Source organism: Solanum dulcamara, chromosome 2 (assembly GCF_947179165.1).
Source record: "Solanum dulcamara chromosome 2, daSolDulc1.2, whole genome shotgun sequence".
Lineage (NCBI taxonomy): Eukaryota > Viridiplantae > Streptophyta > Magnoliopsida > Solanales > Solanaceae > Solanum > Solanum dulcamara.
In genome coordinates this window covers 81,692,117-81,719,081 of record NC_077238.1, presented here as the reverse complement: position 1 = coordinate 81,719,081, position 26,965 = coordinate 81,692,117, and the positions used below count along the sequence as shown (strand labels likewise).

At 36.0% G+C, this 26,965-nt stretch overlaps 2 protein-coding genes across 2 annotated transcripts; both read left to right on the top strand.

Annotated features, from left to right (window-relative positions):
* The first annotated feature begins 8,312 nt into the window (after nt 1–8,312).
* LOC129881065 (protein EIN4-like) lies at nt 8,313–12,456 on the top strand. Its single transcript, XM_055955393.1, has 2 exons — nt 8,313–10,536; nt 11,543–12,456. Exons 1-2 carry the CDS (start codon nt 8,791–8,793, stop codon nt 12,083–12,085), a joined length of 2,289 nt encoding a protein of 762 aa, XP_055811368.1. The 5' UTR covers nt 8,313–8,790; the 3' UTR covers nt 12,086–12,456.
* Nucleotides 12,457–18,496: 6,040 nt separating this feature from the next.
* LOC129881064 (serine/threonine-protein phosphatase PP1-like) lies at nt 18,497–25,292 on the top strand. Its single transcript, XM_055955392.1, has 4 exons — nt 18,497–19,065; nt 22,281–22,840; nt 23,269–23,487; nt 24,963–25,292. The coding sequence occupies exons 1-4, from the start codon at nt 18,891–18,893 to the stop codon at nt 24,984–24,986; spliced, it is 978 nt and encodes a 325-aa protein (XP_055811367.1). The 5' UTR covers nt 18,497–18,890; the 3' UTR covers nt 24,987–25,292.
* The last annotated feature ends 1,673 nt before the right edge of the window (nt 25,293–26,965 follow it).

Here is a 26,965-nt window from a genome sequence, read left to right as displayed (position 1 = left end):
GGCAAGTTCAAGTCTCTAGAGGAGTTCACCCTTGAGGAGAATGACAACATCCGGAAGGAGTTGGAGGTGCGCAAGGCTATCGAGTACGAGATGAAGGAGGTGATCACTTCCTTGGAGTGTCGGCTCATGGACGCGCTAAGCACGGTGGAGACCATGAAGGCCGAGATGGCAGCACTCAAAGGAGACATAGATGCTGGGAGATGCATGACATCCAGTGCGGACCGGGAGGCCAAGATTGAGGCTCCCAAGCCACCAATGTTCAAAGGTGCCCGTGATGCACAAGAGGTGGAGAACTTCCTTTGGCACTTGGAGAATTACTTCAAGTGTAACAAAGTGAAGAGCGACGAGACAAGGATCAACACGGCCGTGCTATACCTCTCGGAGATGGCCATGTTATGGTGGAAGCGCAAGGAGTCCGAGATCGGGAAGGGTCTATGCACCATCAGCACCTGGGAGCAGTTTCGGGACGAGTTCAAGAAGGCCTTCTTCCCTAACAATGTCATCTATGAGGCCAAACGCAAGTTCCGAGAGCTGAAGCATACGGGTAGCATAAGGGCCTATGTGAAAGAGTTCACTACCCTTACGCTTTAAATCCCCAACCTTACAGATGAAGATATGCTCTTCCACTTCATGGATGGGCTGCAGAGTTGGGCCAAGACGGAGTTGGAACGCCGGCAAGTCAGCACCATCGATGAGGCCATCACCCAAGCCGAAGCCTTGACGGACTTTAAGCATGACAGGCATGACCGAGGCAAGGGCAAAGAAATAAGGAGTAGTCATGCCAAAGGTGGGGGAGATCGTGGCAAAGGCAAAGAGCAACATCCTCCACCCAAGAGCCATGATTCCAGCAAGTCCGACGGTAGGAGGTTCGGGCGACAGGGCTACGCCGAGAGAAAGGAGCAGACCACGAAGAGCAGCGGCTGCTACATATGTGGAGGTCCTCACGGCTATGCTAGGTGTCCGGAGATGAAGAACCTTGGTGCCATACTGCGGGAGCGAAAGGACAAGGAAGTGGACCAAGGGCAGGGTTCGGACACGACTCAGCTAGGCATGATCGGGCTATGTGGAGCCATCGCGAAGCAAGCTGAGAAGGCGGGGGATTATTCTGCCCAATATGTTGACATATCCATCAACGGACGACCAGCTCGTGCCATGGTGGATTCTGGAGCAGAAGCCAACATCATGACCAAGTCGGCGGCAGCAAGGTTGGGGCTAAGTTACGGGCCAAGCAACACCCGCCTGAAGACGGTCAATGCACCATTGACTCCCGTGTGCGGAGTCGCTCACGGAGTGGACATCACGCTGGGCAAGTGGCAAGGTAAGATAAACTTCACTGTCGCCCCCTTAGATATCTTCGATATCATCCTTGGATAGGAGTTCTTCCAATGGTACCACACGATGATCGATCCCTATCTCCAACAACTCTTGGTGATGGAGCGAGAGGGACCCTGCATGGTACCTCTAGTCAAGATGCCAAAGAAGGAAGGACAAGCCCACCTGTCGGCCATGCAGCTTGTGAAGGGCCTAAAGAAGGGGGAGCCGACGTTCGTAGCCACCATTGCGAGCTTGGATGAAGGCAATGGTGCTAAGGAGACATTGGCACCTTACATAGAGAAGGTGCTTAAAGAAAACAAAGACGTGATGCCCGAAGAGTTGCCAAGACACCTACCTCCAAGGCGCGAGGTAGACCACAGGATCGAGTTGGAGCCAGGAGCGAGGCCGCCCGCATACCCACCATACCGCATGGCTCCACCCGAGTTAGAGGAGCTGAGGAAGCAGTTGAAGGAGCTCCTCGAGGCCGGTCATATCCGTCCATCCAAGGCACCTTATGGCGCGCCAGTGTTATTTCAAAAGAAGAAGGATGGCTCATTGCGCCTGTGTATAGATTATCGGGCACTCAATAAGGTGACCGTGAAGAACAAGTATCCCATCCCGCTCATTGCCGACTTGTTTGATAGACTTGGACAGGCCAAGTACTTCACCAAGGTGGATTTAAGGAAGGGCTACTACCAAGTACGCATAGCAGAGGGAGATGAACCGAAGACAACATGTGTAACGAGGTACGGAGCTTACGAGTGGTTGGTGATGACCTTCGGCTTAACCAATGCACCCGCTACCTTTTGCACATTAATGAACAAAATCTTCCACCCCTACTTGGATCGGTTTGTGGTAGTCTACTTGGATGACATAGTCATCTATAGCAACAACTTGAAAGAGCACGTGGAGCATCTAAAGAAGGTATTCCAAGTCTTGCGCGAGAATGAGCTTTTCATCAAGCGGGAGAAGTGCGAGTTCGCCCAACCTGAAGTACACTTCTTGGGACATATTATCATCCAGGGAGAGCTACGGATGGACGAAGCAAAAGTTCGGGCCATCAAAGAGTGGGAGGCGCCCACAAAAGTAACCGAACTTAGATCTTTTCTTGGACTTGCTAACTATTACCGCAGGTTCATAAGCGCCTACTCCGCTAAAGCCGCTCCACTTACGGAGCTATTGAAGAAGAATAAGCCGTGGGTTTGGAGCGAGGGGTGCAAGGAGGCCTTTGAAGACCTCAAGGCTGCCATGACAGAGGAGCCGGTCCTAGCGTTGCCTGACTTCTTCAAGACATTCGAAGTGCATACGGACGCCTCTGACTATGCCATTGGAGGAGTATTGATGCAAGAGAGGCACCCTATCGCCTTCGAGAGCCGCAAACTGAACGAGACAGAACGGCGGTACACCGTGCAGGAGAAGGAGATGACAGCCATCGTCCATTGCCTACGCACATGGAGACACTACTTACTTGGCTCCAAGTTCTTAGTCAAGACCGACAACGTGGCCACTAGCTACTTCCAGTCACAGAAGAAACTAACCCCGAAGCAAGCTAGGTGGCAAGACTTCTTGGCCGAATTTGACTATGAGCTAGAGTACAAGCCGGGCAAAGGCAATGTTGTGGATGATGCTCTTAGCAGGAAGTTCGAACTAGCGGCCATCACCACAGCACATTGTGACATCCAGGATGCAATCAAGGATGGTCTACGGCATGATCCAGAGGCAAAGCGACTTATGGAGTTAGCCGCCCAAGGCAAGACAAGGCGCTTCTGGGTAGAAGATGGGCTCCTGCTTACCGCCGGACGAAGGGTCTATGTGCCGAAATTCGGAACTATCAGGCGACGGATCATGAAGGAAAGCCATGACACCTTGTGGGCCGGACACCCAGGGCAGCGTCGCACAAGGGCATTGATTGAGGCGATTTACTACTGGCCACGCATGCGGGACGATATTGAATGCTATGTGCAGACTTGTCTTGTGTGCCAGCAAGACAAAGTAGAGCAGCGCCAACCAGGAGGACTCTTGGAGCCCCTGCCCGTAGCGGAGCGTCCATGGGAGAGCGTGACCATGGACTTCATCACATGCTTACCGAAGTCCGACGGGTATGGGACGATTATGGTCGTGGTGGACAGATTTTCCAAATATGCCAGCTTCATGCCCGCCACGGCAGGTTGCACTGCTAAGGAGGCTGCCAGGCTATTCTTCAAGAATGTGGTGAAGTATTGGGGATTGCCAAGACATATCATTAGCGACAGAGATCCACGCTTCACCGGGAACTTTTGGAGAGAATTGTTCGAAATTCTTGGCACGAAATTACATTTCTCCACTAGTTTCCACCCGCAGACAGACGGCCAGACGGAGCGAGTCAATGCCTTACTGGAGTGCTACTTGAGGCACTTTGTGAGCTCCCATCAAAAAGATTGGGCGAGACTACTAGACGTAGCCCAATTCTCTTACAACCTACAACGGAGTGAGGCCACAGGGCGAACACCATTCGAGCTAGCCACAGGCCAACAGCCACAAACTCCACATTCACTACCGGACGCATTCGAGGGCAAGAGTTTGGGGGCCTATCATATGGCCAAAGGCTTTGAGGAGCAGCTCGACACTGCCAAGTCTTATTTAGACAAGGCAGCGAAGAAGATGAAGAAGTTTGTCGACCGCAAGCGTCGTCCCACGGATTACCAAGTTGGAGACATGGTCTTGGTCAAGTTCAACCCCAGGCAATTCAAGGCGTTGCGAGGCATGCATCAAAACTTGGTGCGAAAATACGAGGGCCCGTTCAGGATCGTTGCCAAGGTTGGCAAGATCTCTTACAGGTTGGAGCTACCACCGCATCTTAAGGTTCATCCAGTCTTCTATGCCAGCGTCCTCAAGCCATACCATGAGGACAAGGATGATCCTAGCCGAGGAGAATCAAGTCGGGCGCCACTCACAATCACCGCCTCGCATGATCGAGACATCGAAGCCATTATGGACTACCAAGCCAAGCGAAAACAGGGACAACAGGCCACTGCTATGTTCTTAGTCCATTGGAAGGGACAATCTCCGGAGGAGGCCACCTGGGAAAGATATGAAGACCTGTGGCAGTTCAAAGACAAGATCCGAGAGTTTTTGCAGTAGCAGTGCGCCGCGGTCGTCGCCACATCAGGTGGGGGAGAGTGTTATGACCCGCCACTTGATCTTGAAGAAGGTAGAAGAATCTAGAGTCTTGGAGAGGTTAGTAGAAGACTCTAGATCCTTATAGAAACTTGTAGAGAAGTCTTGAAAGACTTAGAATTCTCTAGAGTGTGTAGAGAATTCTAGAGAGGGACTTCTTTGTAAATATGGAAGGACTTGTATAGCAATTTTTATTTACACTTGAGCCCCTTAGGAGTAGTATAAATAGAGGGGGCATTCATTTGTAGAAAAGCATCAAGCAAACAAGCATTCTTCCAAAGCAATACAAAAGCCTTCTTCATAAAAGCTCTCTTGTCTTTCTTGCAATCTAGCATTCCCTTAGCGATCTAGTCTTAAAGGCTTACTTGAGTTTACAAGATCGTGAAAGATTCGTGAGTAAGTTGTCAAGTGCCGCACGGAAGTCTTAGTGAAAGTCTAAGTCCGTGACACATGGGTTGAAAAATAGTCAATTTGAACATTATTCTTCCAGAATTTTTAAATAATAAATAATTTGACATAATTATTTTTAACAATAAATAATTTTAGTACTATTCAAGTCCTTAAAAAGTAAGCAACCATAATATTTTACATTTTGACACTGAAAGTTGAGAGTTTTGACTAATCACTATCAATCGTTATTAATTAATTAAGGATTAGACCTCATGGGGCTTTTAATCATGCAAGCATTTATCTACTATAGTAATAATGAGAAGATGAGATGTCTCGGATATCTCCATTTAAAAAGATGGATTGAAGTTTTGGGCATTATAGCTTCGTCCATCAAAAATCAAACTTGAAGCTCTTACTTTATCAACAAATTGAGAGTTGTTGATTGTTGGTCAACAATTACTATCAAAAACTTTTATGAAAATAATCAATATTATATAATCGTTAATATTTCGATACTTATATATATTTTCGGTTATATAGGATTTTCTTCATCTCTATAAATTTCATTCTAGAATACAAATGTTTTGTGTTCTGTTTTTAGGAATTTGTAGTAAGTTAGAGAGTATAATATAGGGATAATTATAGTCGATGACCATTTGGTCATTTTAATTTATCAAAAAAAGGCCACTTGGTGTATATTCGGTGTATACTCAGTGTATATTTCATGTATAAAATGTATCATAATCTATATTTAGTGTATAACTCATTTATAAATAATCTATATTGTATAATCAGTGTATACTTTTTATGAATTTTGACAAACTATATTGTATAATCACTGTAGATTTTAAGTAAAATAACATTATTAGCGAAGATTCATATAATCGATTTTAACTTGCTTGAAGTTAGAGCATAATTATTAATGTTGTAAGATGCTAGTAAAACTTTAAGTCGTATTTTGCTCATTCTTTTTTTTCTCTCCAGATAATATTGATGGTTGAATTTTGCCATTAGTTATCTCATTGCTTAGGTCAAGTTGTGGAAATTAAGTTCATATACTAGATGCAGTGTATTTGCCTTAGTTCTACACATCATATTCAATCAATAATACAAATTGTGTTGAAAAAAGGATGCATATAAAAAAAAAGTTTTATGTATTGATGAAAATATTTTAAAAAGTATTCACACACGATGAAGTCACTTAGCATAACTTACGCTAAGTGATTTCATCGTGTGAATACTTTAAAGATATAATAACAAGTAATTTTTCATATAAATATTATTGATAACATGAAAAGGGGTGGTAAGTGATTAAAGCTTTTGAATTATTCGAAATATACCTAATACTTTATATCAGAGGCGGATCTATGTAGATGGGAGGGGGTGTCATGCCACTCTGTGATCTCAATTGAAAATCTTTATATATAAGTGTGAGGAAAATATAAATATTAAACGTGACACCCTTAGAAATAATAAGGACTGCAGTGCTAATGGTTAAATGCTTAAAGTTCAAGTTTACCATCATGGGGATGCAAGTTCGAGTTTTGTTGTGGTGTCTATTTTCTTTAAACTTTTTTTTATCACGCAAGACATCGATAGCGAATTTATTGTAAGAAGAATTATGAATAAGTAGATTAGAACACTAGACTACTTATAAGTAAAATCTTAACTAAACCAACAGAAAAAATCTAAATTTTATATCAAATTTACTAATAAATATTAAGTGTTATTTGCTCTACACTAAAGTTTTTGTCATAGATTATTATACAAATCAGCGTGACATCCTGAAATTTCAAAGTTGAATCCGCCTCTGCTTTATATGTGGTTTCAATTTTTACCCAAAATTGCTAGTCGTTCATTTTTACCCCTCCAACTAACTAACCTCTTTCCCTAAATAAAGAAAAGCTATAAATGTTAAACTATTCAAAATAGGACAATTTAATTACCTTTCACATAATGCCAAGTGTAAGAAAAGGTTCAAGAAATCTTGTTAATTATAAGTCTAATATTGTGATTATCAGATTCAAATTCAAATTTTGAATATGAAAAAGATAACTAATAACTAAAAGTGTTCCCCTTCTGTGATGTATTGTTTAGGGTACAAATTTGAATTAACTTGATTCTAATATAAATATCAAATACCGTATTAGAAAGTGATTTTGTTTTTAATATTTAGGCAAAGAAGGATATTAGACGACTCCTCTTTAAAGTACTTATATCATGTTCTCATCAAAACTTTCACGTATTACATCTGAACTTTTGGCTATTCCTAAAATTTGCAATTTCAAATAATAAAGCTTAACATATATTTTTTTTTGTTAAGTAAAAAGAGAAAAAGGTGAAACATAAACAAAAATATTTATGTTCATTTCCTAACAAAGTAATCCAATTTTTTCATTTTATGTATCTTAATTTAAATAAATATGATATTTTTATAATATAAAGGAGAGGTAAATATGATTGACTTACATAAATATCTTTTTTAAGATCATCATTTAGCTTAAAACTGATAATATTATATTAAAATAAGAATATTTTAAAATTAATTTAGTTGTATGACAAAATGAAATAATGAATGGAGGCTTAAACATAAAATTTATGGCATATTTGGCCAAAATTTTGAAAAGATAAAATAATTTATTTTTGTAAAAAAAAGTTCTTATTTTAGAAGCGTTTAATCAAATGTTTAGAGAAAAATAAGTGTATTTGCATTATAACAAAAGTTATTTTTCACAAACTTAACTTTCAGAAACTAAAAAAATAGTTTTTTTCTCCAAAATTATTTTTGAAATCTTAATCAAACATAAATTATTGTTCTGATATTGATAAAAGTGTTTTGCAAATTGATTATCCAAATGCAAATTACTATTCTTTGTGTTGGATCACTTGAGACTCAAAAAGGATACAGGACACTCCATGAAAAAAAACACATAAATAAAATGTTTAAAATAAATAAATAAATTGTTTATGTTAAATCACACTCTTTATTGGAAATATCAATGAATAAACAATCTTATACTAGCACAATTTGACTCAAAAAGAAAAATATTGAATATTGTCTCTTTGTATTGAGTCATTAAACAGTTAGATTTATACAGCTGAGCTTTAATGGGAAGAAAAAAAAAACCATTCAAGCCCCATAGCCAGAAAATTGAAACCTTTTTTAATACGGCAAAGCAGTTTTGTTGAGCCCTTTGTTTTTCAAAGAACACTTTTTTAAATATATTTATTTATTATTTTTTAATATTTTTTAAATGGAACAATGTCTAGGTTCTCTTCATATTGTGGGTCCCAAAAATATAAAAAGCAAAAATCTTTGTATTTGTTTTTTTTTTTGATAATTTTTTCAAAGATTTTGAATATATTTAATATAAAAGGTGGGGTTTTGCATATATAGCATTGAAGTTCACTTGAAGTTGATTTTCTTCCAAGATTATTGTTTTTTTTATCATCTTTTAGATTTTGGGGTTGTCTATTTTGGTTTAAAGATTAGAGCTTTATGGTCTTTTATTAGTTTTCCATATTTTTTTACTTAAGAATTTCATGTTCTTGGAGTGTAAAGAAGGGAAATTTTCTTCCAAGATCACTTTTTTTATGGATTTGGGGTTCTTCCCTTTTGTTCAAAGATTAGAGCTTTAAGCTAATACTTAAGAATTTCTTGTTCTTGGAGTGCGAAAGAAGAAAATACAGTTGAGGTAGAAGATAATATTGGAGGAATATTTTTTTGGAAATTTTTGGTGCTTTGGTGAAATGGGTATGCTGGATCTTGAGGCATATGAGTATGTTAGATCTAAAAATGTGAAAAATCATTTTTTGTTATGTTCTGTTTGGCAATGAGATGTCACTGGTTATTTGCCTTTCATGTTGATTGAGTTGACATATTCAAGAACTCAAAATTGGGACTTTTCCAGGTTATAAATATATATAATTATGTTAAGGTGGTTTTTTGTGGGATTCTTGATTTCTTTGTTCATCATATCTGTTATAGCTACTGATAATGAATTCTCCAATTGTAACTGTGATGAAGAGGGTTTTTGGAGTATACATACCATTCTTGATTGCCAAAAAGTGAGTGATTTCTTGATTGCAATTGCTTATTTTTCGATTCCACTCGAGTTGCTTTACTTTATTAGTTGCTCTGATGTTCCATTCAAATGGGTTCTTTTTCAATTCATTGCATTCATTGTTCTATGTGGATTGACTCATTTGCTCAATGGATTGACTTATAGTGCCCATCCTTCATTCCAATTGATAATGTCCTTAACCGTTGCAAAAATCCTAACCGCCCTTGTTTCTTGTGCAACTGCAATCACCCTTTTGACTTTGTTCCCTATGCTACTCAAAGTTAAGGTTAGAGAACTATTTTTGACTCAAAATGTGTTCGAGCTTGATCAAGAGGTTGGTATGATGAAGAAACAGAAAGAAGTGTATACTCATGTCCGAATGCTGACACGTGAAATTAGAAAGTCGCTTGATAAACATACTATATTGTATACTACTTTAGTTGAGCTTTCAAAGACCTTAAATCTGCAGAATTGTGCTGTTTGGATGCCAAATGAGGATAGGTCATTGATGAACTTGACGCACGGGTTAAGCCCCGATTCTGCTGTAGAATACCATCGTTCACTTCCAATTGATGATCCGGATGTGTTAGAGATAACAAAGAACGAAGGAGTAAGGATTTTGAGGCAAGATTCTGTTCTTGCAGCTGCAAGCAGTGGAGGGCCTGGTGAGCCATGTACTGTTGCAGCGATTCGGATGCCGTTGCTTTGTGCTTCGGATTTCAAAGGTGGGACGCCTGAGTTGGTTGACGCTCGTTATGCTATTTTAGTATTGGTTATTCCGAGTGCAAATGATGATTGGAGCCATAATGAGATGGAGATAGTGGAAGTAGTTGCTGATCAGGTGGCTGTGGCCCTATCCCACGCGACGGTTCTTGAAGAGTCACAATTAATGAGAGAGAAACTAGAAACGAGGAACGGTTTGCTGCAACAGTCTAAGGAGAATGCCCTGAAAGCAAGCCAGGCGAGGAATTCGTTTCAGAAGGTAATGAACAATGGGATGAGACGGCCAATGCACTCGATCTTGGGTTTGCTTTCCATACTGCAAGATGAGAACACAAGCTCTAACCAGAGGATTATTATTGACACGATGGTGAGAACGAGCACTGTTCTGTCAAATTTAATAAATGATGCAATGGATATGCCCGACAAAGATGAAGGGAGATTCCCAGTAGCAATGATGCCCTTTCAGATGCATTCACTGATCAGAGAGGCTTCTTGTCTTGTTAAGTGCCTGTGTGTTTATAAGGGCTTTGGCTTTTCCACGGACGTTCCCAATTCTTTACCTAATCTGGTGATGGGTGATGAAAAGAGAACGTTTCAGGTTATACTTCATATGGTAGGACATCTATTGAATATCAGCTCTGGAAGGGGGTCTGTTGTATTCAAGGCTATTCTGGAGAGTGGAACTGAGGGCAGGAATGATAAGCTTCAGGGAGCAAGAAAACATAGCGTATTCGATGAATATGTTACCATAAAATTTGAGATTGAAGTTAGTCGCGGAGGTTCTCAAACAGATAGCTCAATCTTAACTACTCACTTTGGCGGAAGGAGGTGTAACAGCAAAGAGTTAAAGGAAGGCATGAGTTTCAGCATGTGCAAAAAGCTCGTTCAGGTGAGCATAACTATTGTTCTGTGTTTTGAATTACGTCTTTCTTAGCTTAAAGTACTTTAGGTGATTAGAGCTACCAAAACTGATAAGATTTCCTGGTTGTGTTAGTCATTTGGATTTACGTTGGCATATATATTTGTTGAATACAACTGTATATAGGGATTAAGGAGTTATTATTTGAAGAATCACCAATATATATATATATATATATATATATACTAGTTCCAAATAAGAAAAAATTTCAGGATATCTTCTTCTAATAATGATCTTGAAAGAACTTACAACAGACTAAAATGATGCCTGTTTAAGAGCATTAGTGGGTGAGACGTAGTAAAGGTATTATCTCCGTATGTTTATGTGAAATTATGAGAGTTGAAGAAGGATGTTGGTAGGTGCGCTCATAAGACCCAAATTTTTTCTCTCTAGCAGTAGTTTTAATGTAAGTAAATCGTTGACTTCAAACCATACAACGGTGTTGTGCATTATTATTTACTTACATGATGTGTTACCTATCATGACTGATGTTGTAGGCTATGTTGATTAGACTCTCCTAAAATGTTTACGCACCCATGTCGTACCCTCCAAAAATGCACTACTTTTGGAGGATTTGACACACAACCGTCGGCATTTTTGAAGATTTCAAGCAACATAGGTTGTAGGTATACAGTATACTTCACAACTCTATAAGTATTAGACAATACATTAGCTAAAAACTTGTTATTTCTGCATTGTTTTTTCATTCGCGCATTTGCATATGCATTTTGAGAGATCATGGCTGATTGTTGTCCTATAACTTGGCAAGATCTCAAAAATTAAGACTTTGGGTTTCGTGTTTGTTTTGCTTTTATACCGAACTCTCAAAGGAAGTCGATGGTTTTGCTAGTTCTTGTAGCACCTATCCTGTCCGTGAAGTCGTGAACTCAAAAGTTCATTTTCCCCTAGATGCTGTTTATCGTCTTTTTGAAATGGTGAGTCAATTTACACTGTGCTTATTCTGTTTAATTTGCAGATGATGCAGGGAAATGTATGGATGCCCTCCAATACCGAGGGTCATGCACAAAGGATGACTCTTATTCTCCGATTTCTTAAACAGTCATCATTCAGAAAACATATGTTTGAACTTGTAAATCCTTTGGAGCAAGCTATTTCAAGCTCAATGTTCAAAGGCCTCCAAGTTCTACTTGCTGATGACGACGACGTAAACAGAATGGTAACCAAGAAACTGCTTGAAAAACTAGGCTGCCAAGTAATTGCTGTTTCGTCCGGTTTTCAGTGCCTAAGTGCAATGGGCCATTCAACAACTTCCATCCAAGTTGTCATTTTGGATCTTCACATGCCGGAAATGGATGGATTTGAAGTGGCAACAAGGGTTCGGAAATTCCACAGCCATAGTTGGCCGTTGATCATAGCATTATCTTCTACTTCAGAGGAACAAGTATCGGACAGATGCCTACAGGTCGGAATCAATGGTGTCATACGAAAGCCTGTTCTCCTGCATGGAATGGCTGAAGAACTTCAAAGAGTCTTACAACGGGCTGGTGAAGGCTTTTGAGTTAATACCAATAGTGAAAACAAATTTTGGAGGTATCGAAACTGTCACGAGCCTTCAGTCCGAAAAAAAATGCAAGTATTCAAACTTGTGGCCTAAAGTGATTTTAAAAGCTTCTTTTGTATTGAGGGAATCCAGAAATACAAATACACAGAAAAAAACGTTGTTTTTAACCCTATTTGCATAGTATAATTTTTCGACAAAGGAGATTCAGTTGAACTCCCGTCATCACATGTAGCTCCGCCACTGGTTTAGTAGATGAATCAACTTCTTGTTAACCTTATAGTTTGTAGAGTTTATATTATACAACCTATATATCAGTGTAGGTTCTCGTACTTTTTGGTATACGTCTTGCATACCAGAATTTTTCCTTATTGGTCCTATACTGGTACTATTAGAAACACAAATTATCGACTAGATTTAGTGTTTATTTTTTCTAGTCAGTATAAATGGATTATGTACTTATTATACATGAATTATACATCCAGCTATTTTTAGTTTAAGTAGTTAGGTGGATGGCTATTTAAGTTGATTCTTTAAAAAATATAAAATCTTTTTGTTCCTACTAGTAGAATTCATATTACTTCTTGTTTCAAATTTATTAGCTTTATCAGTTTAGAAAGAATTGTTTTTACTTATTCCATGAAGGTTAACTCATGATGTTTGGGTATTGAAAAGAGAATAAAGAAAAAATGGGTTTGGTTGGGTTAAATGCCTATCGTTAAAAATTACCAACATGTTAAAGATTCAAATTCGAATTGGTTCCTGGTTTTGAACAGAAATTATTGTGTTCGTGTCAGTGGCTCAATAAAGAGGTGAAGTAGTAGTATCTTTCTTTCCATTATAAACGTTACGCTTCACCTGCTCTTTCTTCTGAAGATCTACTCTTATATTATGTGATGGATTCAGGTCGATCGATAATGCCTGCCAATACTCTATATTATGTTTGAAGAATGGGAAGAAAATCATCTCCAATATTTTTTATTTCTACTGAAATTTGAATTATTATCTTCGATAGATTTTTACTCAATTTTTTTTAGTTTCACACCCGATGTCCTTATCCACATTTGGAGGTCAACCAATTAGAATTTGCGTTACGAAATTTCCGTTTGATGCTAAAATACTTCTTATTCAAGACAACTTTCTTTTTAGGACTCGAACTAAATATAAAATTAATGATAGAATGAATACGTATTATTCCACCTTGACTTCACGTGCACTCTTTCATTAACTATTATCAAAATGTATATTGTTTAATATGTGCCAATAGCTTATTTTTAAATTAATTTCACTCAATTTAAATATTTATTATAGAGATTTATCTATAATTACTTTGTACTTGATTGTGCAATTTATTTAAAGCTCCATCAACATATATGCTTCAATGTGACTTGTAAAGTAATGGAACATTATATACAGTACTAGAAAGATTTAAATTTGAAGCTTGAGAATAACTTTAAAATCTAAAATAGTGCCATGGCACATGTCATAGCTACAATTTATACAAGAGAAAATACATCACTTTGAATAAAATCTTGTGTACATAAAGCTGTAAAAAAAAAATAGTCAAGAGACCATCCAATTGGGCCTTAATTATTATGAGTTGATATCACTTACACAAAATTTTGCCTATGTCACTAATCAGTATGATGCTGGTGGTGGTGATGGAAGGAGGACTCTCGTCCGCTTCCAATGGACCGGGGCATCATGCTTAGGAGAAGGCGGAGGACTTAGACTTGCTCTCTCGCCGTGATTCCGGCGCTCTACACTTTCTATAGCAAAACACACAACCTTATTGTCCATGACAACAATATTGGGTAGTAAAATGAACATAATAATAAGCAAAGAAATAGCTATGATCTTCATTAGTAAAAAACTAAATCTGGGCCTTCAAAGAATAGCTTGAATTAATCAACAATCGGATTCAGCAGAATTCAGTATATGTCTGAATCAAATTTTATATCTATGAGTGAAAAATATATAAATAACAAGAAGTTTTACTCTACTAAATCAAAAAAAAAGTCTCTTCCAATCAAAACAAATAACAAGAGACAAAGTTGCTTAACTTGATTTTTGTGAAATGGTAGTGAATAAGTAGAGCAAAACATATATAGGGCAATGGGGGATTCAATTTCCACAAGAGGAAATTTCCTCCCCTCTTTCTCCCTCTCTATATATTGTTGACATTATGATACGTGAAAGTTTGAAATATTTTGGATTTTGTGTAGAAAAAAGGGGGCCAATGTGTTTGAAAATTGAATAAGGGACAAGAATTGCTTTCATGAGTACGCGTAAGAAGCAATATAATTAATTACATGGATTGACTATAAAAGAAAGTAATTATTTATATAATCAAATTATTTATAATATAATTACATCTAAATTCTTATAATATTTCAATAGATATTTATTATTAATAATGATTTATTGGCATCCAATAATTACATTAAACCATACTAATTTACTAATTGTCAAGTTGTCAACTAATTGCCTAATTGTCAACCAAACTCTTTTTTTCTTTTCTTTTTCACGTGTGAAAGCATACTATGATATTTGTTGTTTGTGTTTGGGTGGGAATCCTACTGGTCAGTAATTATAAAAATTGACTTAATTCATACTCTTGACTTGTTTATAATAAGGTAAATATAAGAATTTAAGAACCAAAATAATTTCACAAAACTTCATTAAATCACTTTTTCAATAATCTATAACTTAATAAAGAGTTTACTTCAAGATTCTTTTATATTTTTAATGACCTCGAAATTGAATACTTATAATACATTTATAATATAGTTTTAATATATATTACAGAGAATAATTTATAAAACACATATAATATAAGTTTTATTGATGGATAACACATTTATCACACATTTTAATATACTTATAATACATTGTGTCAATTTCTTACCAAACAACCATAATATATTTTAAAACACTTGTAATACTTCTATATTGCATGCATAATTCACTTTTAATACATAGTGTAAGTTTATCATAATATTGCTATGTATTACTATATGTGATAATAAATAAAAAAATATCATTAAAATTAATAATTATTTATTAAAAAATACACACTCAAATTTTTTTCCAATTGGTTATATGGGGCTTTAGCCCAATGAAGTGTATATTTTTGGGCTAAGATTGCATTATTTATGGGCCTATTAAAATTCTAATAAGGGAAAATTACCCTTTTACACATATTAAGATGCTATATTTACTTTTATTTTCTACTACGTCAAAAAAATTCCAAAATCCCTCTTTTTCCTTTCTCTCTCTCCCTCACTGATACATCCGCCTCCTCCTTCATCCTCGCCCTAATTTGCTCTGGTTAATTTGATCCTCTTCAACCGTTAATCAATTTCAAGGTTTCAACTAAGATATATTTTAATCTTTCCTTATATGAAATTTTACTTAATTCTCATTCAATCTGATTTCTCCTAAAATTTGTATCTTTTGATTTCTTCTGTAAATCTTTGAAAAATCTTCTAAAATTTTTATCATTTGCTTTCTTCTGTAAATCTTTCTATTTTTATTTCTCATACCTTCAATGATACATATGGAATCCGTTCATGGTCTCAAACAGTCCAATAAAAATCAAGGAATTCTTGTTTCACCTGGTTCTGATTCGTCTTGGGAAGGTTACGGCGAGGTTAGATCCAAACATCGTAACGATCCAGCAGTGATGAATAAGCTACATGAGAAATTGAAGTTGAAAGCTACAGTTAAACATGCACCCAAAGAAATAGACAACAAGATTGAAGGGGTTTACAACACGCCCTAATCTCCCAAAGGTATGAGTTCAATTAAGTTTTTTTTAGAATGAAAATTTTGTGAAGGTTTTAATAATTCTGATACATATCATTTATGTATCAGATACATAATATCTTTTTCAAATGCAATTTTTTGGAGATTTACTATTTCTGATACATCATGTTTAAGTGTCAGTTTCTATTGTTTTAAGTTTTAATGATTCTGATGCATATCATTTATGTATCAGATACATAATGTCTTTTTCAAATGCAATTTTTTGGAGATTTACTATTTCTGATACATCATGTTTAAGAGTCAGTTTCTGTTGTTTCAAGTTTTAATGATTCTGATACATATCATTTATGTATCAGATACATAATATCTTTTTCAAATGCAATTTTTTAGAGATTTACTATTTCTGATACATCATGTTTAAGTGTCAGTTTCTGTTATTTCAAGTTTTAATGATTCTAATACATCTACATTTATGTATCAGATACATAATGTCTTTTTCAAATGCAATTTTTTTTGAGATTTACTATTTATGATACATCATGTTTAAGTGTCATTTTCTGTTGTTTCAAGTTTTAATGATTCTGATACATCTACATTTATGTATCAGAATATAATATATAACTGCTTCTGATACATCTTCTGGACGTATCAGAATCTCATCTCATGCATCAGATATTTTAATGCATATGATACATCGTATTTATGTATAAAATTCAAATTGTATTTAATCATTTTCATGTGAATGCAGGGAATGAAATACGTCATCAAGAAGATCCCGTCCCACCCATTTAGATTCGGAACTATAAGAGCCAATCATACCTTATCTCAATCTTCTATCCATAAATAGCTGATATGCATTAACTATTCTATAGCTAAAGTTATGTATCAGATACATAACTTATGTATCAGCAAAAGTGAAAAAATAATTGAAATTAACTTCGGTTTGAATTGATGCTCTGTTTTTTCCATTCGAGACGATGCTCTTTTTTTGGCTTGAATCTTCATGAACATCACAGTTGTTTTTTTAAACAAATTAATCTCATTAATTAGATCAGTGATTCAATTAAATAACCAATCAAAACTTACATTAAAATACTAACCATAAATAGTTGATATGCATTAAGTATTCTACATCTAAAGTTGATGTATTAGATACATAACTTATGTATCACCAAAACTGAAAAAAAAATCGAAATCGAATTTGGTTTGAATTTATACTCTGTTTTTTGGCTTGAATCTTCACGTACACAACCATTATTTTTTTAATCAAATTAATCTCATTAATTAGATCAGTAATTGATTTAAAGAATCAATCATACCTTATATTAAGATACTATTCATAAATAGATGATCTTCATTAATTACTCTATAGATAATTGATATATCAGATACATCACTAATGTATCAGAAAAGTTGAAAAAAGGGGATATCAAATAATTTTGATACAATAAGGAATGTATAGTAATTAGACTTTTTCATTATAAGATTTAGGTAAAGTTTACTTCTAATAACTGGTTTTTGGGATTTTGCAATTTTCTGGTACTATCTAGATATAGAAAGTGTAGAAAACTGTAGTTGTAGTAGAATAATCTAGTTAATTATTCTAGAAAAATATATATTTAGGTGGTCCTACCACCTAATAAGATTAGTATTCTTAGTGGGCCTCACTTAAAATCTACCGTGAAGCCCACTTGCGGGGAGGGTAAATAACTATTCGAGTATCAAATTAACTAATTACTTGACTAATAGTAAATGGTTGTTTCGTTTAAAATATATGTGTTATGCGTTTTTTAGTTTATTGTAACTTATAAATATATATGTTCTTGTTACAAGTGGATCCACCACCTTTTTTTTTTTTTAAGTATTTAATACAATAGACCCTTGTGGTCGGGTCCTTCCCCGAATTCTGCACATAACGGAAGCTTAAGTGTACCGGACTGTCCTTTTTAGTATACGAAATTCACTATTTTGACTAATTGAATTCGTATATTTTCTATCAAAGAATTCTCTATTTTATAGAACCTCGATATCTTTGATTAATTGTAAATGTCCTATGACTAATAATCTCATATTTGTTAATTTGGTGTATTTATTTAAGTTTTGTCATTAATGAAATCCATCCTACTAGTTTCATTGTTCGAATTCATGCACTTAATAAGTACAATAGAAAGTGTATCTTATCAAATAATTCTCTATTTTCATACTTAGAACTCGAAACATTGTTTAACATAAAAAATTAAAGCTTTAGAAGGAATAATAATCAAATTTATATTCACTCACTGGTCATTCACATTCGTAGTTGAATCGTGAATGATTAAAATGTCCAATTCTATATAAGAGCAAATTCATAGGTTCGATTCTTGCAACATGTTTTACAAAATAAGGAAGCAAACTACATAAGACTAAGTGTGTCAAAATAAAACTTTCTTTTTTTGGTTAAGTGTAACAGAAACTATAATCGTGATAATTAAGATATTTCCACTCTTATTAGAAAATCGCAAATTCAAACCCTAAAACTGGAGAACGTCTCTACGACAAAAGTTTACTCCTTAGTTAGTAATTCTATTCGATACAAAACTAGATTAACAGAACTAACAAGTTTCGAATACTGAATGATTAAACTAAATTCAATAAAAAAAAATATCATCACATCCATCGTGGTCCCCCCACCCCCACTCCACCCCCTTCTCATGACCTAACAATTTCTGTATATAACAAAACAAAAAGCCTCCTCCATTGAAAAATAATTCCTTTTTTCAATTTTGAGGGGTTTTTAATCTTTTATCAATGGCCATTGGCTTGATTAAAAGAACAAGAATGATTCAAGATTCTCACCAAAACGCACACTATAAAGCACAAAACGACACCCTTTTGACCACTCTCGAAACAGCAACCACCATATATAGAAGAAAAAAAAAAGAATTAGCGAATCAATCAATCTTTCTATACCAAGTCTGCCTGCACCCACAAAAACTAAAACCCTATTTGTTCATCAACACCACTAGGTCAAAAAATTGAGTGAAAATTTGAAAAAAAAATGGACCAAAATGTGTTGGATGATATTATACCTAGGCTTCTTGAAGTAAAGGGTAAACCAGGGAAGCAAGTGGTGTTGACTGAAGCTGAGATTAAGCAGTTGTGTGTGGTTGCTAAAGAGATTTTCTTGAGACAGCCTAATTTGTTGGAACTTGAAGCCCCCATCAAGATTTGTGGTGAAGTTTCAATTTTTATTACTTGATTCTTGATTAATCAGTAACTAGTTCTTTTTTTTGTCCCCAGCTGTTTTGGGGTTTCGTTTTGTTTGTTTCTTGTAAAGTTGACTTTTTTACATGATGAGGTTTTTGTATTAGTTGCTAAGATTGATTGTTTTCTTTTGGTCTATGTTACATGGTGTGTTTCTGGATATGTGATACTGGTATTTTTATCTGTTACATGTAGTTTTTTTCACTAAATATTTAGTGTGTTTTTGAAAAATTCACGAGTGATATGGAATGAGCTTAAATGAAGAAGTGGGGATTCATGTAGTTAACCCCAACTTGTTTGAGACTGAGGAAGTAGTTGTTATTATTGTTGAGAAACTCATGAAGCAAACCTTTGTTTCTTTGGCTTAATACGAGTAGGTCGAGCCAAATGAATTTTCATAAAATAACTTTGTTTGTTGTCTATAGTCATTTTTTCTTTGGCTTATCATGTTTGTTGACCAAATTAGCTCTTACTGTGCATTGAGCTGAAAAACCTATCAGTTATTGATGTTTCTTTCAGAATTAGATTCCTTTGTCATGTGTTTGAAGAGGGGAGTAACTCATGGGGGGCAAAGCTAGAAGGTTACCTACTGGTTTGTCTGAACTTGGTAACTTTAATCCAAACATTACATTTGTATTAAGAAATTCACTAAACATGTCCAATAATTAGATTCATAACCTAGTTATACTTGATGTTGTTATCCTAGAATGTATACCCATGAAGTTCAAATTCTGGCTTCGCCTATGTAAATCATGCTTGTAGAATATTTTGGTTTCTAATTTGTTCCGAAGTTTTGTCTTTTCCATTAGCTTGGGAAGATTGTATTTGTATTCTGATGTTTTGTATGTTTCAACGATTCACTTGGCTTTTGTTGGGCTGATGAAGTCCTGGTGCCGATGGATAGGTGTTTGTCGGATTATCTTGTTTCCTTTGTGTTGTTACACTTGCATAAAGTCTAATGTTTGGCAGGAGTCCTTGTATGCTTGTGTTGAATAGGTGCGAGTTTTGTAGAGTCCCTATTTGCCTTAAAAAGAAACTATTTATTATTGGAATGAATGATTCGGATAACCGGACCGAATTTATTTGGATGTGAAATATTCTGTAGTCAATAGCTTGCATCATTTTGAGTGATATACTTTGCACTGATTGCTTTTTTGAGTCGATGATGTAAAAATGGAAGAATCCTTGATATATTTTCTTCAATGTATTCATATCTTCAGTTTCATTTTGAATAACCTTGGGCATCGGTTGGCTTTTACTGTCTCACTTTATCTATTCTTCATATTTTATTTGCTATTTTTTAAACGTCAAATTGCTGAGAAATCTAGTTTTCTTCTCATTCTCTTCAGCTTACCTCTTAAACCTGTAGTTTTCCCTACTCCGATGAGCTTGTGATGGTTATCCACATGAATTCCCTTTGGCTGCTACCATTTCTTGGTTTTGTTATACCTAGCTGGAGTGAATCGACTCAATCCCTTAGATTGATAATTCAACTATCTTCTTGATATTTAATGTGTCATGAAGTCAATTTCCACAATTAGCATGGTGGCTTCTACACCTCTTTCCTTTTAGTTTGCTGCTTTATAGCTGTAGGTTATGCCATTAACTGAATAGATAATCATTCATAAATTTGTGACTCATTATCTTCAATGAAGGCTTTATCTGTTTTGCTTGCTGTTCCACCTTTTTTGTTTGACTTACTGTGGTGTCCGGGCCAACTTGCTCGCACCTCGACTAATTCCACGGGTACTTGTTACCTAACACCAGCACAGATACCTGGTAACTTCACCTTATACAATTCTTTATAATGTCACCTTGGAGTAGGGATGTAAGCAATTGAATTTAGTTGGGACCCCCTTCAAGTAGACTTATCTTCACTACAATTCAATGTTGCTTGAAATACCAAAACTCAAGCAGTCTAAAATGGGAAAGTGGGGTTCGGTTTAGTTTCAATTACCTACTCTCAACCTACAAAATCATTATGCATAGTGGAGATGCATGTACCTTAGACACACATCTAAACACAGACTTTCATATATATATGACTCTCACTCAAGGTTGTGGAACTAGGTCATTTGAAGTCAAAGTCAAAGTCCAATCTTGAAGTTATCGAGTTTGATTTTGGCAAATAGATATTGAGCTACTTAAGCCTAGATTGAGTAGCTCACGAGATAACTTAGTCCAGCTACACCTTTTTTCTCAGTTCTAGACTCTTGGCTCCGTTACACATATTCAGGTAACATTAACACGTCTGCAAGCTAATGAAGACTGGGATGTTCAGTTTTTCACTGGTCTTTGATGTACTTGTAAAATTAATATGGAGGCACTGTGAATCTGTAGCTTGAAGACGAGACATCTCTTGGTATTTGATTTGTTTTTATGCCAACTTGCTAGTGTTATTAGATCTAGCACCTAGGATCTGGTGCCTCTTGCTGCCTTGTTCATAGCTTGTACAAAACCATAAAAGAGTGAATTTTGATGATCTGTTCATGTGCAGTTTATTGATGCCTTTTTTTGACTTAAGATTTTATTTCTGGCCAAATAACTGAAGATTTGATTCTGGAGTGAAGTCCAATTTGGTTATTATGGATTTATTGCAAAGCTCGATGCGGCTAACTAGGATTGACCATTTCCAAGAACGGGCTAGTTCTACTGACATGACATGTATAAAATAAGACCCTTGGCAACTATTCGGTAGATAGTAGAGAACTAGAGATATTACATATAAGAAGTTGACCAAGTAACCTTTTTTGTCTGATGGCTATTGATGATCTGTATGGTATTTATGTGCCAATTTTCATGTGGAATGAACCTCAAAATTTCAGACATCCGTAAATACCCTTATAATTTCACAGAGAATGAAGCAATGTTCATTGGTTTTTCCTGTGACATTCAAAACTTCATCTTGGGAAAAAAAATGGAAGTTAGCATTTAGATTGAAGAGTTAGAATGTATGTACTTCATATGCAAAGCTCGCATTTCAAGAACTTATTTTGTGCATTTGATGTGTAAAATATATTGCTTCAACGTGGTGCTTATTATTTCTTTTCCTTCTCAGGAGAAAAGGTAATTCTTTTCTGAAAATGCTTAATTCAATCTTCTGATTAGGAAAAACATGGTTTGGAATATGGACAAAAGTTGGTGGCTTAATGTCTGTTTGACGGTTTATCCTGTTGACTTTCAGGTGACATTCATGGTCAATATTCTGATCTTCTGCGGCTTTTTGAGTATGGTGGATTGCCTCCTCAATCAAACTATTTGTTTTTAGGGGATTATGTTGATCGTGGCAAGCAGAGCCTAGAGACTATATGTCTTCTACTTGCATACAAGATAAAATATCCAGAAAACTTTTTCTTGCTTCGGGGAAATCATGAATGTGCCTCCATAAACCGCATATATGGATTTTATGATGAATGCAAGAGAAGATTTAATGTTCGATTATGGAAAATCTTCACAGATTGCTTCAATTGTCTGCCGGTCGCTGCCTTAATAGATGAAAAGATTCTATGCATGCATGGAGGCCTCTCTCCTGATTTGAACCATTTAGACCAAATTAGAAGTCTCCAGCGCCCAACTGATGTGCCAGATGCTGGTTTGCTCTGTGATTTGCTTTGGTCTGATCCTAGTAAAGATGTTCAGGGATGGGGAATGAATGACCGGGGAGTTTCATACACTTTTGGTGCAGACAAGGTGACGGAATTTCTTGAGAAGCATGATCTGGATCTTATTTGCCGTGCTCACCAGGTCTAACCCACTGCTGTAAATTTTTCTTTAGTAAATAGGTGTACATATAATCAGTTGATCAGTGATCCGTTAATTGATGTATAGTCTATGGTTGGATAGTGTTATTTGGTATTTTTGTTGGTGGGAGGCAGCAGGTACCCCATGGAACTAGTTGAGGTGTGCACAAGATGGACCCGAGGCCACAGCTTCGAGCTGTGGAAACAACCTCTTGCAGAAATGCAGGATAAGGCTGTGTACAATAGACTCTTGTGGTCCTGCCCTACCCCGGACCCCGTACATAGCGGGAGTTCAAAAATTTATTCAGTTGTACTGCACTTCTGCTTCTGTTCTCTTATCTGTCTGATTAAGTGAAATTCGACAAGTTGAATGGAAGGTTCCTTGTGTTCATTTTTTCAATTAAATCTCCTAATGCTTTAAAGTTCTTACAGGTTGTGGAGGACGGGTATGAGTTTTTTGCTAATCGGCAACTTGTAACTGTATTTTCTGCACCGAATTATTGTGGAGAGTTTGACAATGCTGGTGCTATGATGAGCGTAGATGAGACATTAATGTGCTCCTTTCAAATATTAAAACCTGCCGATAAGAAGTCCAAATTCAGCTTTGGAAGTACAACTACTGCTAAACCTGGATCTCCCACTGGGATGAAGGTAAAGAAATTAGTTGTTGTTTAATAGACATGAAATGGTGTAGCTCGTTGGTTCTGTTGGAATTACAGACTTGGATAAAAGTTATACATTGAACTTATGTTGCTTGGACTCTTTAAAAATGATGTTGCCGGGTGTGCGTCGGATCCTCCAAAAGTAGCATTTTTGAAGGATCCGATACGGGTATAGCAATAATTTGGGAGAGTCCAAGCTACAGAGCGTTGAACAACTTGCCTTTAACATATTTATTCAAATAGAAAATGTTCTCACCATTTAATGGATTTATTTTAATGCTATCTGTTCTGTCATTATCGATGGGCTTTGGCGAGGATTTCCATAAGGATTTTACTTGAATACTATTAGATGACTGATTTGGGAGGGTTTTTTCCCTATAAGCATGAGTTACATGTTCAAAGAGACGTTATATGCTCATGCAACATTATCTCCAAAGTTTCAGCTATAGGTTTCCGAGTCTGCCTGTAGGTACAAGTTTCAGCAATATGAAAACATGTCGTGAGTGCTAATTTTCTAGTAGGTCTCCCTCGGAAAAAGAAGTTTGATAATAAAACTCACCTTATAAATTTAAACAAAGAGTGAACTCTCCTTAATATAAACATCCAACTGTGTCAACTTCTTAGAACTGTCTATCTAGTGGGAAAGTCTGGAAAAATCAAACTTTTACATTTACATGTGATAGTTGGGAGACACATTTCTATCAATTTGTTGGATGCATTGTAGGAGCTTAAATTTTATATCAGTGCTGCTTCATGGCGCTGAAATAAGCAAACATGCTTGATTCAACGTTGATGATATCCGGTCCCGGTTATTACAAGTCCTTTGGTACTAGAGACATTCAAATGACCATCTCACTTTATATGGTTGTGAAATGATTACACTATGTTTCCGCTTACATAATCATTCTCATGTTGGAAACATCTTTAGTTTTCTAACCCCAGTTTAAGATCCTAGTTAGTGGTCAATCCGAGGGCATTATGGCATCTAGATTTCCCACACCCTTATTTGACTCAAGGTTTGGCTTAATGGTCAATAAAGTGGGTGAACATGATGGGAAGCTAGGTTTCAAAACCCAACAGAGACAAAAGAAACTAAGCGGTGAGCAAAGTTTCTTGGTACTTATACTGGTGGGAGGCAGCAGGTACCCGATGGAATTGTTGTGCTTGCAATGTTGACATGGACACCACTGCCCCCCCCCCCCCCCCCCGCACGCACGCACACAGAAAACGAAAGATGTCCTCGCCACCCCTTTTTAACTGATATTTCCTTTGGAACATCGGTAAGTTTATCTACTAACACTGTGTGTCTTTTTGTTTAACTAATTCGAGTATCTAAACGAGAGCATTTAACGCTTGAAACTGCGTGTTAACTGCAGTCCTTTCTTAATGCCAAAGTATGAGAACCAGCTTGACGCGGGGATCAAACAAGAACTGTTTAACGCTTGAAATTGATGTTTATTGCAGTCCTTTTTTAATTCCAAAGCATGAGAAGGAGCTTCACGACGTGGGGATTAAGCAAGAACTGTTGAAGCCACTTGAAATTAACTTTTACTGCAGTCCTTTCTTAATGCCAAAAGTATGAGAGCCAAGCCAACTGCAGAAGTTGCCATAGAAGTCTGCTTATAGTGGATAGATGAATTACCAAAACTTGATGATCATTTTGACCATGGTGGATGTGTAAAAAAGTATGAGAAAATGATGGAAAACCATACTTGGTCTCTTTTTTTTTTGGCTTAAATTGTAAGCTATGCAGCATTTCTTTATTTTGTGCAACTAATCATTAACACATGGTAATGGCCCCTCTCTGTCTCTCTCTCTCTTGGTTTCCTATCCGGTGTATGGTGTCTGCATTGGAGTCCGATTAATTCGGATTCGTGCCGTGTCTGATCCATTCAAGGAAGTGCTTTCTATCAGGAATTTTTCTATATAGGGCTAAAAAACGAGACCTCTAGTTAAGGGAGGAGTAACTCTATCAGCTGCACCACATCCTTTGTGGTCTCTCTTTCCCATTGAAGTGAGATTTCTTTCTTACTTTTTGATTGATTTGTAGCCTGTCAAATGCATTTGCTAGCAGTTCTTGCATTTGATGTTACCTGCACCGGGTGTTTATCGGTTAACTAGGGTAAATTAGTATTGGTATGATTGGTATAAATATTTGATGTGGATAAGTTTTTATGAGCAAAGATTGATACAAGTGAAAATGAGAACTTATTTTGGTGTCCAGTATTCATTTTGGGATACAACTAATCCAGATTTTTTGTCAGAATGTTTTATTTTGGGGTAAATTAGTATTGGTACGATTTGATATAAACATTTGGTGTGGATTATTTTATGAGCAAAGATTGACACGAGTGAAAAAGAGAACTTATTTTGGTGTCCAGTATTTCTTTTGGGACACAACTAATCGGAATTTAAATCTAAAACCTTTGATTAATAATAAAGAAGTATTTGTCAATCCACCGTAATATTATTCATGGGCTACTAAATTGCTTTTATTTTTGTAGTGAGTGATGAATTAATTTAATTTGATATTAAGTTTCATTTCTGTTACAAATATTTCCATAATTTTGTATACGTACTTTATGTCCTCTTCAATGAAGTGGGAAAAATACCCATTATTTCATGCATTAGGATAAACGATATGTTATTGAAGTGTAAATAAAAATTGTATTTAAGGAATATATTACTACACTTTGATTAGATAGTCACCAACTCCATCGTAGAGGTGTGTTTTGATAAATAATTGGTGATAATTCAATAGAAAAAGTGAACAATTGATAATTAAAGTGTGTTTTGAAAAATACCTTGTGCTGGTTTAGGTAGAAAAAGTGAACACCAAATAGTTCAAATAGAAAACTCACAAAAACGTAATATTTTTGATGAAGAATGTTCAACTGACCACTGCACCCCCCTGACTTGGTGTTATGTGTGTATGTACGTTCTTACCACTAGAATAAATGAGGGAAAAACATAAAAAAAATTCGCTCAAATGTCTTACCCTAGACTAAACCGTTATTTAAATATTTCTTCGTCCTTGATTAAAAATGTGAACTTAATCCCTATTTAAAATCGTCTTTGTTCGAAAACGTTTTACTCCCAATAAGAAACCTCATAATACAAATTTGAATATAGCCGAATTTCAATATAAAAACAACACTCCAACGTAGGATTCTTAGTGCGAATCCAAATTTAGGAGTTTTAGTGAAAATTCAAATTTAGTCGGACACATATATACAAATACGACACTGGATGAAAAATTAAAAAAATAATGAACCAGATTTGAGACATGCATGCAACATGACACTTGTCTTGATACAATTGCTTACGCTGTGAAACTATCAAATTAACATAACCTAGCAATAATAGTACACTTATAGTTAAGTGGATAAAAAAATATTTGCACTCGACATTTATATTAAATAATTTTAATTTATTACTAAGTTTAACTTGTTTTCATTGTGTCTCAT